Here is an 18,102-nt window from a genome sequence, read left to right on the forward strand (position 1 = left end):
TTTTAAGCTTTCTAGAAGTTTTATAAACAATAAGTTAAAGCATCTTAAGAAATAGAGCATGTGCTTTTTTCATCCATACCTTTAATTTTTCTAGCCCTGTTGGTAGTTGTATATTCACTTTGACCCATTCTTTCTTAATCATGATGTTGGTTTCCCACAAGACACGTTCCTCCTGTAAAATGTAGAATATAGTGTTAGAAAGCTATTTTTTGTTCCTCTGTAAATTATCAAGGCCATTTTTTTGTCCTTGATCTTTTCATATCATAGTCAAATGACCACTATATACAATGATGTTTTATATGAGGAAATAGTTTCACATAGTCATTTGTAGTCTTTGTACTGAGCTTTATGGGAGAGATGAGAAACAAGCCATGTTTCATGTTTACTGTGATTAAACAGGCTCATAATGTAATTATCAGAAGTTGGCTTGGTAGACTTAAAGTGAATTAATATGTAAATTAAGCCATGTTATTGCTGAATTTAACAATATGTTTCCATGGTGCTCTCTACATTAGTTTCTTTTTCACAAATAACTGCTTATATTATGTTGTGTTATAATTAGATATAGTTTTCTTAGAACTGAATTTGGGGTCTGTCAAAATTACCCAGTCAACAGTGTTAAAAACTATTTATTTTTTTTTTTAAATCTGTAAAGCAAGCAGGCAGATTACTACCTAACAATTTCTAGCTATGTTCTGAGCTGCCTCAATCTCTATTTACACTCCACCTCCTCAGGATGACAGCAAGAGTGCCAAATATGGTAAGGCTCCCATTATGCAAGCACTCCAAGCTTTTCTGATTCAATAATCTGAGAAAAACAGCTCATGCTCCTTCTGCTTCTGGTTATAATCCTAACGGGAACATGCTGAGGCCAGTATAACAATGACAACAACAAAATGAAGCAATGTGAACCTCATATCCCTAAATAAAATATTATCAAAAATCAGTTCAAAAATAGAGTAAAGAGAGGAAAAAAAATCCAGGAAACTGTAATATAGGCTATACATACAAACAGACTTACTACAAGTATCAGTAGTGATACCTCTTTTAGGATACTGTGCAAAGTACTGGCCTCTTCCACAAAGGATATTACACATTTAGAGGCAGTTCAGAAAAAGGTGCGAAGCAGGATAAGAGAAATGGAAACTCTCTTGTATGGAGAGAAATTGAAAGGATAAAAACAATTTACCTCACAGGAGATTAATAAAAGGGGATATGATAGATATGCGAAATGTTATCAATACTATAGACAAAAACAGTTATCTTTTTTCCTGTCTAGTAATATAAAAAAGAGGAAGAAGATGCTATGCATGTCTTGATAGACCAAGAAGTCTGAGCCAGCAGAGGAACACTCATATGATTTGTGATGAGTAGCCTATTATGCTCTTTGCCTACCAAGCCTTCATCTGTTATGACATATTAACAAAACTGGAAAATAATAAATATCTATTGAATATGTGTTTGAAGATCAGTTTTGGAAAACTGAAAGACAGGACCAAGGCAATACCCTAATTTCAAATACTAAATGACATAAGAGAGCAAATTTGGATAAACCATAACATACTTATTTCAGAAATAAAAGTCAGCTGCGAGTTACCACATAAGTATAGGATATAAGTGTTTGTCAACTTGTTCGTCTGATAGATATTCAGCAAAATTCTTTCAACTTTGAGGACACTTCATTCTGCGTACATCTTGTTTCATTTTGCTAAATAATTCAGCTTCCAAAGGAAATCTATTAATGTTATTAGCCTACAACAGCCACAGTAAGACACAGAAAAGGATGATGTACTAGAAACCATATTGCAGGTTTAAGCCATAGCCTGTAGTTAAGCAACTGCTTTCAGAAATACAATTGTTAACGTATTCCCTGACATGTACATATACGAACCCTCCAAACACATTCTTATACCTTGTGGGAACCCTCTACATTTGCTGTTTATTTGATTGGATGCATCTGGATACTATAATTTTCCTCACATTCAATTAACAGGTTAGATATGCATCCTCACGACCATTTTTCTCCCAAATATGTTTTAATAAAAACACATTGTAGAAATAGACTTGAGTTTTCTGTGCATGTGCCAGTATCCAGACCTTCTAGGGCCGTTTTTTAGACTGAAAGCTATAAATCACCTCAGATGGAACAACATTTGAAACTGTTTATTGTTCGATGCAACAGACATTACCCTCTGATTTTATACCATCTCTAATAATCCAATAATATTATTTCCTTTCTAACGTTTTTTCTGTAGTATTCATCCTGCTTGTCAGATTCTTTCACTCTTTGGTACAAATGGGTCAACCCCTCTAGCACATTTCTTGCATCTTTGGCCTTCTTTTAAAATTTTGAATGTAGTGCTTCTCTATTACTTTCTCTGGAGATTTATTTTGGTGGTGCAGGGGAGCAGTTGTTCAAAAAGCCTTCACTCTATTCCCCTTATTGTGATATATTACTATCTACAAACAATTTTTTTGTAAAGCTAAAACCGGCAAAAATTGTTTCGTTTTCCTGCAGTGGGTTTTGGGGTTTTTTGTTTTTTTTTTGTTTTTTTTTTTTTTTTTGTTTGTTTTTTTTTTTTTTTTTTTTTTGAGATAATGCTACTCAGATTTGAAGGATGGAAGAGAAAATTGTGACTTTTTCTTATCGAGTCCATTTATAAATTACAATCTTTTTTTTGACATTTCTCTACAGATACATTAACTGTTCTGCAACTGCACTCATAATTTTGTCCCTGCTTCTCTCATTTTAGAGAGTAATTTGGAACAAATGCTTATTTGTTCCTCCACAACGATTAATGAATCACCTTTAACTTCTGCAGAGGAGTATACTTGCATGGTTTTTGCAAGTGTTGCTGAACACTTACAGCAATTTTAGTTCATCAGGGTATAAATATTCTTGCATATACAAACATCAGTTGAAATTATCTTTTACTGTTTAATTTCCATCTACTTTGAAAGCCATATAAGATGCAAAGATTAAGAAAATAAAAGCAGTAAGTATAAGCCCACTATTTAATGGGAGGAATGAGCAAGTAATGAATGGCAAATGATATATCAAGGTCAACATTATCTTCTTCGGTTTCAGTTTTCACAGAAAAGTTTAAAATTTATCATACCATTAATAGACAGTGAATACTGTTAATATTTTATATGTTAGTAGACAGTTAATATTGCCAAATGTGAATGCAAACATGGACCAGAATATAAGAACAATAGTACAAATATATGTAAGCCAGAAGTACTGAAACTGGAAGGGAATTAGGAAGTTTTAAGCAAAGGTTACATAATGGAAGGAATATCTTACTATGAACAACTAACTCTGAGAACCTGAGGAGAATGTATGCAAAACTAGAGAACTGGGAGAATTAGGGATATATATTACAGTTAAAGGAAAATTACAGCTGATCAGCTGAAAGTTGACAATTTATAAGACACTGGAACAAATTGCACACAATAATCTTGTAAGCAGCTAAAGAATTAGAAAGTGAGAAACCTACATTATCTCCTTCTGATGATGAGCAAGTCACATACAACCAGTGTAATATCTTTTTTTTTTTCTATTGTACACAGATTTGAAAAAGTAGCAATTACTTTATTAAATCTTTTAACATAATCTCATAAGACATTCTTTAAGCAAATTGAAGAGATTTGGTGCTGATGGAATTTTAAAATGTAAAATGGGTGTACAAATAGGAGTGCAACCTTACTTAAAAGAGGACCTGTCAATAGTTTTCTATCAAACTAGAAGAAAATTATAATAAGGTTCTGCATAGGTCTGTTCCAGGGCCTGACATAATTATACTGCTGACTACCTGTCTGGGTAATGGAATGAAACAAAAAAAATTTTTTAAATGTGGATAACACTAAATTGGGAGGAATTACAAGTACTCTGAAGGACATAATTAGAATTTAAAATCATCTCACTGTACAAAAGCCAATTTCAAACCAATAACAAAGTTCAAAGACATATGAATCACAGTTGGGAAAGAAAAATCAAGTTATCAAATGCAGTAGTATTGAATGAAGAGCAACTTTGTTAATCCAACAATAAAACAGGAAAAGCTGCTGATTATCATGGACTGCAAGTTAAATATAAGTCAATAACAAGTTACTGTTCACAAAAGAGTCCTTTTTCCCTATTCTCCTTCATACCCAAGAGTAATTTAAGTTCCCTGTCTTTCAACCGATGTCATAGTGTCTATATTAGAAAATGCATTCACTCATCTTTGGCCTTTCTGTTGAAAGGGTGAGGAAGACTAGGGATACATTTGCAACATGTTGTGCTTGTCCTCTAAGAACAGTACTGAAACCGTACATTAAATGTCATCCAGACTCTATTTGCATCAGACCTGTTGGTGCTGTGACAAAGCAAAAGTTATTCAGAGATAAGAGGTTCTGAGAAATAAAAAAAGTAAAAGGGGATGCAGAGGAACTGCAAGGTGTTGGAACATGCAATTGAGAGGTTATTTTGAATCACAGCTTTCATTACAGTAGCTCTGTTGTCTTCCAGGGTCAGAACCAGCACTTGGCTCTTGCTTTGATTCTCAGTATTTGTCTAGTTTTTCATAAACAACCTAATGATGCAGTAGTAAAATTTGTAAAAGCTACCCCCCGCCCCTTCACTTCAGTTTAAGAAGTCTTAAATATGAATCTGTAGGGTTTCATTTTTGAAGCTACCAGTAGAAGCTTATGTTTCTGAAGGCTCTTCTGTTGAATTTTGAAACACGAGTACTTCATATCACCTTTAGATAAGTCTATGTGCAACAAACACACTTCTGACTGAAGGAGAAATTCAATAACTAAAACATCAAAGGGCTAAGAGAAGTTGTGAAAACAGAGTGGACTGAAGTAATAACTTTCAAAAGTGTTCTTCTAATGCATATGTAAGGAACTGGTTTGCAATTAATTCAGTTTAGGCTCCCAGTTTTATGGGAACTCAAGTGCCAATTTTCTCATGGTTTTGGCCCACCTAATCTGCTTTGTTTTCAGAGATAGAAAACTTAATTTGTGTCCACTGATGCTACTTAGGTAAACCATTAAAATCAATCTGTCTCAAGTTTGCCATCGGCATTTACTGGCAATTAAGAATTTATTGGCAAATACTATGGCACAAATCTCCATGCATTCTGACCGCAACACTGATTATGTCACAATTAGACAGTAATGGGTCATAGAAAAATACTATTTTCTTTCACAAATCAAAAATTAGCAAGAGCCTGAGTTATTTTCATGAATACTTGGAGACACAGTGGGAAAGAAATAAGGTATTTCCATTACCTGTTCCTATATTTAGTCCCCTTAGTAGTGTTACACTTCAGGGTTTTTTGCATCTTATCTTTGTGAATAAAGTGGATCTGTCTTTTAAAATATTTGCATTGTTGGGTGATAATAATACAACTCCAACATCAAGATAAGAGAGCAATTAACATAATGAGACCAGCTGTACAGCTCTTGCTTTCATTAAGTAGCAGTACAATAGCATCAACACTAAGTTAGAATCATAGAATACCAGGCTGGAAGGGACCTCAAGGATCATCTGGTCCAACCTTTCTTGACAAAAGCACAGTCTAGACAAAATGGCCCAGCACCCTGTCCAGCTGAATCTTAAAAGTGTCTAATGTTGAAGAATCCGCTAGCTTCATTAAACAACACTTTCAAAAGAAAAAATTCTAACAGTGGAAAGCCTCCACAAAGCAGGGAAGGTAAGAAAGATGAGAATAGTTATTGTTCAACTGGCATTTGAGTTTCATTTAACATGGTTGTTTTATCTACTAACAGGTAGAAGTATAGGAAAATTACCACTCTAAAACATGGGCAGAGCAAATCATGTAGCTAAGCAAGAGTTTTACAGACATCCTGAGCCAGGAACTTTCCTTTTTTCTGTGTCTTCATAGAGGAAAGCACTTATTTTCCCATTTCCAAAACAGGAAGAAGGCTAAAAAAGATATTACTATAGATTTTTTTTCCCCGAAATCCCCAAATTATTTAATTCTGTAATAGCAGGGATTTGCTCTTCGAGTCTTATTGAAGAACATTCACCCATCAAATTAGTGTACAGCTGAGATGGCAAATACCCAGGTTTTGCAGTTGCATAGATCAGTGAAACGATACCAAGTTACTCTTTTCATGAACTGACTTACAGGACAGGCATGTACTATCAGGAATTTGGCTGGTAACACCTGGACTGTCATATCTCTTTACTCTTTGAAGATGAACACATTCTTACCTGATTAGTAAACAGTACCACGTTGAGAACACTGTTATCTTCCATGGAGTAATGAAACTGAAAATAGCAATTCTTGCTGGAGCAATGACACATGGAGCTGTTAAGATAAGCGCTTTTATGTAGTGCGTTGTTGCTAGCTTCTAACCACTCAAAATGGCCTGAAAAATTAAAACAAAACCCCACATTTATTCACTAAGCATTTTTTTTGTCCTCAGACTGTGAAATTAAGGACTGCTTTCCTGTAATTAAACCATGGACCCATCAGGGCAACAATGGAATCTGTCATACTGATGATGTAACTTGGATGTCATGTGTTTCCTATTAAAAAGATAGATATCTATCTTAATTTAATTCACAGGTAGCCCCAGCAACCAAGAATTACATCAGTTGATAATATCTTGAAGTTGTTACTTTGCATGTTAAAAAATGTAAGCAGTCATATTCAGCTCAGCCTCCTTACATTTGCAACCATTCAATACCTAATTGCAAATATATTTGGAAAATGGGCTTTCTTCCTTCTTCTGCCATGGCTTCCAGAAAACATGATTTTTACAGTAACACTTCTGTAGAGTCTTTAAAATTTTTTTTTTAAAAAAGAAGGTGGCAGGGGTAGTATTCTGTCTTACTGATACAGGAGGCAGTAGCATCTCCACCCTGTAATCAAAGTCTTTACTTCTCAGCCAGAATTTCTGCAACAAAATCTTGAAGGATATTGTCTTTCCATCTGAAGCAGAAAAGCAATTTGTGCTCTTCTTGACCTACTGCCCCTTATAAAAGTGTTCCTGCAGAGATCTAAGAGTACTCCATCCCCTCAACAGTGTCTTTTATTTCTCAGAAATAAAGTGGCTAAATATTTTTGACCAAATGCATCAGGTCTTCTTTTCACCCTCCTGAAGCACTGAATATTTTGCTGCCTTCTGAAGCAGCTATTAAAATAATAGAAAAGGACTGATTTAAGGTCTTAAATCCACTGTTTCTGTGTTCATGTCTCTAAACACAACTTATCTCAAATGCAGCTGTTGCAAAGTTTATTTCAAACTGAAGGGAGAATGTGTCATTTCACAAGGAAAATATTTGGGTTTATTCTTTTCCTTTTGTTGGCATTTTACTCTGTGTAATGCAATGGTTTACCCTGAAATACATGGATGTAATTTCATTGGAATTGGGTTTGTAATTCCATGCCATATTGGCTAATCTTGATTTGAGGAAACATTATAGATTTTACCCAGCATTCTGTTTGACAAAGATCAAGAAAGCATCTACACCTCTATGACTATTACCTCATATTACAGAAGAGAAATATTCATCAGCATTAGAATTTACACTACTGGTTCTTTATCAAACTTCAGAATTCTCCGATGCCATTATAAAAAAAATATGTTTTATTTTCTGAGTCTAATGGTAATTAACATTCTTTTCCCTCTGTCAGTTTAAGTTCCTGAATCTTTAAAAGCAGGGCAAACTGGAGTTGACATGATTTTTAGATAAGAAAGCAAGTGAACAGCACTAGATAAACAAAAGTTCTATGAAACATCCAGAATGATAGTGTGTTCACAAGGGATACTGACAGCTATTCAGTAAAAAAGTTTTATGAAAGTAATGTGAATGTTTCTGAGACATATCGAGGCCTACTTTCAGAAATTAAGACTCCAGAAACTCCTGTGCTGAAAAATACTGATTTTTTTACTATTATTTTTTCCCTCTTCTCTATAGCCTGTAGAACTAGAACCGTATCAGTTTAACTGGATGGGCAATAAACTATCCTAAAGTACTTACTTGTTTCCCCTCTTCCAGGGATTTTTTTTTTAATTATTAATTACCTTTAGCTAACATTTATCAAGTAGCTTTCTAAAGATTACCTTTATTGGTAACACTTTCTTTTAATTTGTCACAAATTTTGCAGCTCTTCTCTAAGGTTTGAATTTCCCTCAGTCTAAAACATTCCATAGCATATTACAGTGCTTATGCTCTGGCCTTCTTTAGCACAGAATCACAGAATCATTCAGGTTGGAAAAGACTCTTGGGATCATCGAGTCCAACCATCAGCCCTACTCTACAAAGTTCTCCCCTACACCATATCCCTAACATCTCATCTAAACAACCCTTAAACATATCCAGGGATGGTGACCCCACCACCTCCCTGGGCAGCCTATTCCACTGTCTGACCATGTTATGTTCTCTTTAATTTTGTGACGTTCTGTTTCTGAAGTGCCAAACTTCCCCATGTTTTTGGAAGTAGAACAGGAATCCCAGAAAAGTCACTTCATTGCTGCCAATGTGGTATTAGGGCTTTTGAGTCACAGGTGTCTGTGTTTCTGACAAGAGATGCTGGGATGGTTGCCAGGACAAAGAGTGTAGACTTTAATATCTTTCCTTAAAGCCTTTTATTTTCCCCACATAGCTACTTAATCAGGTTTTAGATAGATGGTCTTGTTTCTTTCAGTTTTGAAGAAAAAATTCATGTCATAAGCAAATTTTAGAGTCCTGAGGAAAGACCAGTTACTGACTGCTATGGAGCCCAATTAGAAGCAGAATTTACAATTTACTGCTGAGGTGGTCCAGTTCTTCTTTGAGCTGGGAGGTCTAGTGAATCTGTCTCTATCCTGCTACACTGAAAACTCAAAGCCTATAAATGTTTAGCCCTCAACCATTTTCTGACTTAAATCTTTTTACTTCTGCTTTAATCCATTATTTTTTTTTTTTATTCCACAAAACACATGACTTTGAATCTATGCTACTAGATACTAGTTTTAAAGTAACAATTGAGCCTTCAGTTAAAACTGAGCCAGAGAGTGGGACCTTTCCTTTTCTGGCAAGTTCTCTTCCACAGCAGAGAACTGTTGTGGACAAACCACTACAACCTTCTCATTCAACTGTTTTGGGGAAAGAAATAATCAAATCTGAACTGTTCTTATTTCTACTCTTTGAAGGTGAATTTTCATGAACTGACAAGTCATGGATGAAATCTTGAAGAAAAAAAAAAATAAAAATCAATCGTATAATCTAATGATTTGGGTTTTTTAATGTTTGAATTTGAGGGATTTTTTTCATTAGTTATCAGAAATGTTGGGTTTAAAAGCCTTAGCACTTCCTTTGATTTCTTTTTGCATAGCATAATTTTTATTTTTATTATGCAGAGAATTGGTTTCATTAGTTTCTTAATAAAGAAGTGTTACCCCAGATGTCAGAAACTAGATTAATCCAATGTAAGAAACTATGGGAACCGCATAGCATACTGGAAATATCAATAAAGAAAACAACAAAAAAGTATTTTATGAACAGTATTGCAAGGGAATATAAAGCCTCTGTAAGGACTTTTGACACTAGAGCAATTAAAAGGAAAAGTTACAGAGAAAGTGCCTTCAATACAACAGAAGAGAAAAGAAGCAATAAAAGAGCAAACAAAAAAAGTCTGCCAAGGACAGAAAGTATTTTATTAAATTTAAGAATACCAGGAAAGGAGGATTATTCAAAGCCTATAAGCAATCCTTTCTTTATAAATATAATTGTCTAGATTTCTGCTTTATAATTTAGTTTCATACCTGTCTTCTATTTATAGTACTGAAAGCTTTGATCAAAATCAGAAACTAAAGCTTAGTCAAGCTGTATTTCCATTGCAAGTTTGAGCCTTGAAGTATGGCATTTTTTGCAGTTTGCATAGCATTTCTCTAGCTTTTAGAATTTTAGTTAATATTCAACCTCTTCATTTATGCCTCTGCAAATCTGCATGACTAGAAATACTGAATATATTGAGAGGTGAGAAATCATAGTTCAGATTTTTCAATACTTTTCAATGTTAATGATGGATTAAATTGTTTGTGGTGGTTTGACACTTAGTTCTGCTCATATTTTCTTCTTTAATTTTTCTTTCTTTATGACACGGAAGCACAGGGAATATTCCCAAGCAGTTGTTTGTGTTATCTGCTCAGTTTACTCAGTCACTTAGGCACATATATACAATAATGCCCAAGTACTTATACAACAGACATTTCAAAATGTATTTTGTTTCAATAGATACTGTTTGTGACCTGGTATTGTAAAAGCCACTTACAGAATTTCAATATCTTTTCTGTTAGCACAATATTGTCATAAAAAAGTAAATCCATGCCCTTCACTAACCCTTGAGGTATCATGTTAAGGTATGGCACTGATACAACAGCTGTCAGAGAGATGTTTAAAGTAAAATCAAATGAAAAGTCTTATTTTTGTGAGATATCCCAGTGGAAACTGAAGTGGTGTGATATCTTTTCTTTCCTTTTATTTATTTTTTAAGATGAGAAAAAGAATCTGCTTTACTAGTCTATATGCTCTCTGTTGTACAAAAATGCTAACATGCAAAAATTTGACACGAGTGTATGCACTGAAGCACTTTTGCTTGCTCTTCCATTATAATTTGACTTGCAGTTACTAGAGTGTGTTGAAATGCATGCCAAAATTTACTTTAAAAATCTTTCCAAAATGAAAACAATATGTAACTATTCATTCTGCTACTATCAATGAGATGTATTCCATTTCTGTGGGCTCAAAGTTCAAGCAGTAATCTCCATGCTATCAGTTCTTCAAAGCTACATCAGAAATTACACTGTTACAACTAGTGCTACTTAACCCCTTTGGAGACAGTCTCAGTAAACAAGCCAAACACTTAGTTGGCAAGGTGATTCCATTTCACATTACAACACTTAGACATTTATATCCATTAAGCTTTCAAAAACCTTTCCTGTAAACCCATAGACAAGCACTACACAGTGACTTCTAAAACAAGTGCTGGTCTTTACTTCTGAAAAGTGCAACCGGATTAATTTTATTGTTTTTAAGAGTAACAAACTATATTGTAAAATAAATGTTTCTCTACAGCTCCCCTAATTAAAGGTTCAAAGTGAAATTCCTGACTGTATGCTCAAACAATAGTACAAGTAAAACTGCCAAGTATCAAAACCAAACCAAAAAACCACACAAGGGCTGTGGGCTTAGATGAATTTAATTTAATTTCACCAAATTGTTTCATAGATCTCACACAAAGAATTAACTGGATAATAAACGAATTATTAGTTTATATGGGAATTCTTACATTAAAATCTTTCATGTTTTATCAGCAGGTGTGTTGAAAGTGCCCTTACTAAATGGTCAAAGCAAAAATTAATTTAAGTACAAAATATATACAATTACTTTGCATGATTTTGTTCTTTGTTGAGTCAACCCCTTATCCTAAAAAGCACCATATTCTTAATGAAAGCTAGTAATTGTGCATTAACTTAAATATCCCACCTTCAGGATTGTTACTCCAGTCTTTCAGGAAGGAACAGGAGACAATCTTGTGCCCAGCTTGCAGTTGTGCCCACATAGTAGGCTCAGCCAGCTGATCTGAACGCCACTCACACACGCTAAGCTCAAAAGTAGAACTCTGTGGTGCTAAAAGACAAAGAAAAGCAATCACTTCTTAAGAAGTCATTATTTGTGAGACTACTTCCCATTAGAAACATATGTTCATTAAACTACTTGACAGCATTTCTGCCTCTGGTTACTTCAAAAGCATTGTGTATCACTCAGTGCTGTCTAGTATTTCAGGCTGCCATCTTTAATGATACCATCTTAAAAAATCATTCCCTAAAGATGAATGCTTCTTTCAGAGCAATGGAGCTTCTTTCAGAGCTATTTATGTTAGCCAGTCTTTGCAACATTCATGAATTAACTTCCACAGAGAGAGTTGCCAGGAAACATAAAAAATGACATGTCATAACAAGAAATACCTATTTACTTTTCTAGATGATAACTACCAAAAAATCACTTCTAACTGAGAGGTTAAACTCAGCAGCATCTCCATAACACTTACAACAGAACACTTCTTTTTAGAACCAAAAAGTTTCTGAATACATCACCACATGTCTTCAAGAATGTTTTACAGGCAAATCTTGACTGACTAATCTAGCGGACTTCTATAATGGAGTGACTGCATCAGTGGACAAGGGAAATGCTATGGCTGTCATCTACCTGCACTTCTATAAGGCCCTTGATATGATCTCCCTCAACACTCTTACCACTAAATTGAAGAGATATGGGTTTCATAGGTGGATTGTGAGATGAATAAGGAATTGGCTGGATGACCACGTCCAAAGCTTTACACTCAGTGGCTCAATGTCCATATGGAAAGCAGTAAAGAGTGGTATCCCTTAAGGGTCCATACAGGGCCCAATACTATTACAGATCTTCATTATAACGTAGATAATGGGATTGAGTGTGCTCTCGGCAAGTTTGCAGATGACACCAAGCAGAGCAGTGCAGTTGTTATGCTGGAGGGAAGGGATGCCATCCAGAGGAACATTGATGAGCTTGAGGAGTGGGCCCATGTAAACCTCATGAAGCTCAACAAGGCCAAGTGCAAGGTTCTGCATGTGGGTCAGGACAATCACCATTATCAGTACAGACTGGGGGATTAACTGATTGAGAACAGGCCTACAGAGAAGGCCTTGGGATACTGGTGGATGAAAAATTGAACATGAGCCAGCAATGTGCATTTTGTGCACATTATCAGAGGGCTGGAGCACATCTCCAATTGAGACAGGCTGACAGATTTGGCATTGTTTATCCTGGAGAAGAGAAAGGTCCAGAGAGACCTTTATTGCAGCCTTTCAATACTTAAATGGGGCTTATAAGAAAGATGGAGAGACACAATTTACCAAGGTCTGTAGTGACAGGACAAGGCACAATGTTTTAAACTGAAAGAGAGCAGATTTAAATTGCACATAAGGAAGAAAAAATTTATGATGTTGGTGGTGAGACCCTGGAACAGGTTGCCCAGAAAGGTTGTAGATGATCAAGGCCAGCTTGGATGGGGCTTTGAGCAACCCAATCTAGTGGAAGGTGTCCCTGCCCATATCAGTAGGGCTGGCCTGAATGATCTTTAAACGTTCTTTCCAACCCAAACCATCCTATGATTCCACGAAGTCTGAGATGCCAGATAGTAGCTGCAAGTTTTCGTGTAATCAGTAATGACTACAGAAATAAATGGTTTCAAGCAGGATTGCACTAAGAAAATGGAAGTTCCATTTCTTAATATTATTGCAGGGGAAAGGCAATCTGGTTAAGATGGACTATTAAATAAAATGGGTATCTCAGAAGAAACAGTGAATCCTAACTGTGTGGAGGAAACAATTGTATGTCAGTATACATAGACGTTACTACTGTTATTGTGTTATTCACACTATTGAGATCTCAAGTGAAATGTCCTGTCCGGGTGACACTACGAACTTCATTTCTTCATTGTTCCAGTATTGCTAAATGTGCACTTTTTTCAAACCATGTGTATTAGGCAAGAAGAGCTTGTAGAACACTTATTTCCCATAGAAAATGCAAAATTCTAAAATGGTCTAGAAAAGGATGGGGTTTTTTCAAATTTCAACATTTGAACAATACATTTGAAACATTTGAAAAATGCAAATACAATCAAAAGGAATCATGGTCGTCTTTAAACACTGTATTGAAACAGACAATTTTGATCGATTTTGCATTTTTTAAATTTAGTTGTAAATATTTCTGAGGTAATTTTTTTTATTCTGATAATAATCTCTGCCACTTGGGACAATACCCATTTTCCAGCTCTTAATTCTGAAGTGTTTCAGATAACAAGATTAGTATTTTGGATTTTCTGACTCCCATCCCTGTAGCAGTTCTGCATCTGTGATATTAAAGGCTAGATCTTTGCATTATTAGAATTAAGTTTGAGATTTTTTCAGTTGAAGTATTCATACTGAATTTTGGTCAAAATTTATATAAATAATACATGCATAACTACTCCAATTAAAACAAAAAAATCTTTACAGAGAAGTTATACTACATCTGCATTACAAGTGACTTAAGGAGTACAAAAACCTTGTTCTCCCTTATAGCCTTCCACTTTCATGTCTTGGGGCTCTTGGCTTTCACCCCAAGATCAGAACAGCAATTTTATTAGAGTTTTTCACATATATAATTTGTCAGGAGTCAAGAGGAAGTTCTGCAAGGCAATCAGACACCTGGATAAGAATATGAAGCCTGTGAATAGATGGTCTATTAAAGATATAATTAAAGGAGATTTTGTATTACATATGTTTTAGAGCATAAATTTAATATTTTCTATTTGACAGAAAAAAATTTTTTTTGCAGTACATATGTACTTGCATAATAAAAGGCTGTGTTGTTTTTGAGTGATAACAAACAATTTTGCAGCTGTTGGGAAAACTACAAACTGTAGAGTATCTTAAATTACTATACTGAAGAAAGAGTTGTGGTTGGGTTTTTTAAGTGCCTAAAGTTTACTGGCTAGCAGAACTGGACAAGAGACTGAAGGTGGGGCAGTTTGGAAGACAGGGGAAGGAGAGATGGGAAGAAAAAACTTTAAATTTAATGACATTGCATTTATATTTAGACATCACCGTTTGTATTAAAAAACTCTTGAAAACACAAATACTTGACCTATATTATGCATGACCCTAAAAAGCACAATCATATTAATGAATACAAAGGCACGGGTAATTTCTTATGTGCATTTACACTGGGACTGAAAAATAAGAACGGTACATTAAAAATGCAAATTTAAACTACAATTTTCATGCAAATAAAGCAGTCTTCATTTAAAGTTTTCTTATCCAGACATTCCATAAGGACTATAGAAAAAATGCTTTCTAATTCAAACAACCATTAATTTGACCTTTTGTCTTAATTATTGGAAGATATTTAGCAGTAAAATTCCTCTTTCAAGGAGAAAATTAAGACCTTTTGACTCTGTTTTTGCCTGCTGTGAGCAATTTAGATGTCACTTAATGAAGCTGACTTTTCCTAATGGGGAAGCACAGGACAACAACTGGTTCTTATTAGAATATACCTGAGGTACTTAGCAGTACAGCAGCTCAATCTGTATGTCACACCATATACTTCAACAGCTGTCATGTAAGCTAAGTTTAACACCTACATTTATAAGTTCTTGTGAATACATCCTGTTACTGTTTCAATTTTTGATTTTTTCATCTCTTTGAGACTGTCATCTCTATACCTGCTTTGTTTTCTTTTTTTTTTTTTTTTTTTTAGATGCACTTTGCTTATGAAAAAAAGCCAATATATTTGTACAGAGAGATTTATATCCTCTTGTGGGAACTGGTTAAGCAACTATATAGGTTGCTAGGATTTAGCAATACATTTTTTTCCATTTTAAACCTGCGCTTTCATCTGCAGAAATCCTTCAAGGAACAAAAAGAAGTTTGGAGAGATCACACATCTATCCTCTTTTCATTGTTAGTTTCAAATTCATTTTTTTCAAAGAAAGCACATAGTAAACTTACCGGAGTTCTTAAATAAGTATGCCTAAAGTTTTAAATTATCATCTTTACTCACTAAGTAGTACTACTAGGAAACTTTAATGAAACAGAAAAACAAGATTGGCCCTAGCATGAAAATATTTATATAACATTTGCTTCTATATTTCTCCATTGTAAGGAAGTTGAAGCATGGAGACTTACATGACCAGGTTTAGTTACCTGAAATTTTATTTCTCCAGTAAAGATCCTCTTTGAAATAAATATGTATGCCTGCCTGAATCATTACACTAGGATTTGTATCTTGTTATTACTGTGATCTGCCTACAATTACTCAGCACTCTAATATGTTAATAACCATGTGCATCTATTTTCAATACTTATTCCTACTGGGAAATCCAGAAATTTTTATTTTAGACCACAGTACACAAAACCAATCATGTAACCTAGCTTAGTCTATGTCAAACGCTGCATTCTGTATCTCAAGTTAAATTTAAGACTGAACTCTCAGTGCCTGTTGCAGGGCTTAAGGACAGCTCAGAGGCAGGAAAACAAAGGAAATGCTTTGAATCGGGGCTGTACTCACCTGAGGGCATGACGTAGATGCCACAGTGCAATCTTCTTGTGTAATACAGAGCAGCAAGCAATTTAATTTGTGCTAGGATGGGTAATATTCCTTTCCCATGAAAATGCATTGGGTTGAAAAGAGAAATAGGAAATGTGTTGCTAAAGAATCCTGACGTGCATGAATGGTTTGTCTGCAGAGCTGACTAGTGATGTTATAGCTTTTGGATGTAGTAGAGCAGAACAAAATAGCCCCACTACACAACTGAGGATCAGCACCTTCACATGTTTAAAAATGCGCACAGGTGCCTTGGTAATCTCCCTAAAGTCAGCTCCAAAGCTTATCCTGAGCTGGCTGAACCCATCAATTCTTCAGCCAAAACCAGAAGATCTTTTCTGTCAGCTGAGGCCTTAGTGATCTCCTGGCTGCAGCAAGCTACATCTATACCGTACCACATTTCTTAAGGTAGTTATTGTCATTGTTTATAACTGTGTTTAGATGTGATAAATCAGATGATAGTTTAGAGAAATGAAAATGAGAGAAACAAAACCACTTACGGAGTTAAGAAAGCCTTTGAATACCAAAAGGCTTTCCTTCATGTTTTCCCTTCTAGTCCAAGGGAAAGGCAAAGTAAAACGATCTGTCTCCTGAAAAACAGGTATTCTTACCACATGCCAGAGAACATCCTTCACTGAAAGTAATATCATCAATGGCAACAGTTTCACCTTGTCTCCATGTCTCCACCATCCCCCAAAAGATAACCTGCAGAGATTAACAGCAAATCAACAAGAAATGGCATTAATCAGTGTCACAGACAAGAGAAAAAACATCCCAAGGTATGCCAGTCTAGTCCATAGAGCTTCTATTAGAAATATGAGAAATAATGTAATTAACAGTTTTGGATGATTACAACCCTGACTTTTTCACATATCTGTGGCTCTTCAACACAGATATGTAGTCTAATCATCTAACTTAAGAGTGAAGCAGCATTTAACAGGAAGGATCTGGAAACCACAATAAAATACATTAAAATCTAAGCAAGGATCACGACAGTTAAGAAATACAAAAGATTTTGTGTTTTATCAAGCCATTATTCCACCGTATACTGGAAATGTGAACCTTTTCTGGTTGCTTTCGAAATTTTTCAGAGACCTGGAGCAAAGAGAGTAACAAAAAACCATTAGTTAGAAGGCTTTCATCAAGCTATTAGCCAAAACAAACCTTGAGGAGTACTTGGTCAACTGTTATTCTGCTCTAATGTTACAACAGCGATTTTTTTTTCTTTTCCTAACAAAGTCTTCTATTCACAAGAAGTTACAAATATTTAACATTTCCATCTTAAGGGCAGATTTCAATCTACATTTCTAAATGTAGAAACTACTACATTTTTTCAGCAGTGATGTAGAAGGGGACTGATCAACCACAGCCCTTGGGAAAAACCAACAAAAAAAACACACCAATCAAAATGACCCAACAAATCAATCATATGAATAACATTTCTTAAATTATTCCCTAGCCATATTTTGGGATGTTACAGCTCCAGGCTTTTCCAGAGTTCTGGAGGCACCACTGACCTGGAGGTACATACATTCTAGCTCTTAATAGTGAGAGTACAGTGTTAGCTAGATAAGAAGATTTCAAATATTATCTTTAGCGTTCAGGGGCAATTTAGTTCATAGTTTAAGAGATTGCAGCAGAAAACCTGCGTTTATCCTATAAATTATCATCAGGAATACAATATTTCACTGTACAAAATGGTACAACTCAGCCAATGATATGATCATTCAGGTATGAGTTGAGATTTTTTGGGAGGGTGAGTTTTGGGGGTTTTGTTTCTTAATTTGTTTTTCTTAAGCTGTAGTTGACCTGCACAAGAAACATGGCAGACTGTAAAGCCAAATTATCCTGGCATTATTCAGCCAGAGACAAATGTAATGTTATCTGCCATACTACCAGTGAGAAATCCATGCCTAGTTTATTTATATATATATATACATATCTATATATTTGAATTATTGAACGTT

The 18,102-nt window shown here is 35.0% G+C and overlaps 1 protein-coding gene across 1 annotated transcript in view; it reads right to left on the reverse strand.

Annotated features, from left to right (window-relative positions):
- Positions 1-18,102, reverse strand: part of MALRD1 (MAM and LDL receptor class A domain containing 1) — a 290,211-nt gene that overhangs the window by 260,485 nt on the left and 11,624 nt on the right. The window contains exons 5-8 of the mRNA XM_074897495.1: positions 16,747-16,840; positions 11,495-11,638; positions 6,230-6,387; positions 80-172 (exon numbers count right to left, since the gene is read on the reverse strand). Coding sequence (XP_074753596.1) covers positions 80-172; positions 6,230-6,387; positions 11,495-11,638; positions 16,747-16,840 — 489 coding nt within the window. The remainder of the gene's footprint in view (positions 1-79; positions 173-6,229; positions 6,388-11,494; positions 11,639-16,746; positions 16,841-18,102) is intronic.

Source organism: Athene noctua, chromosome 2, assembly GCF_965140245.1.
Source record: "Athene noctua chromosome 2, bAthNoc1.hap1.1, whole genome shotgun sequence".
Lineage (NCBI taxonomy): Eukaryota > Metazoa > Chordata > Aves > Strigiformes > Strigidae > Athene > Athene noctua.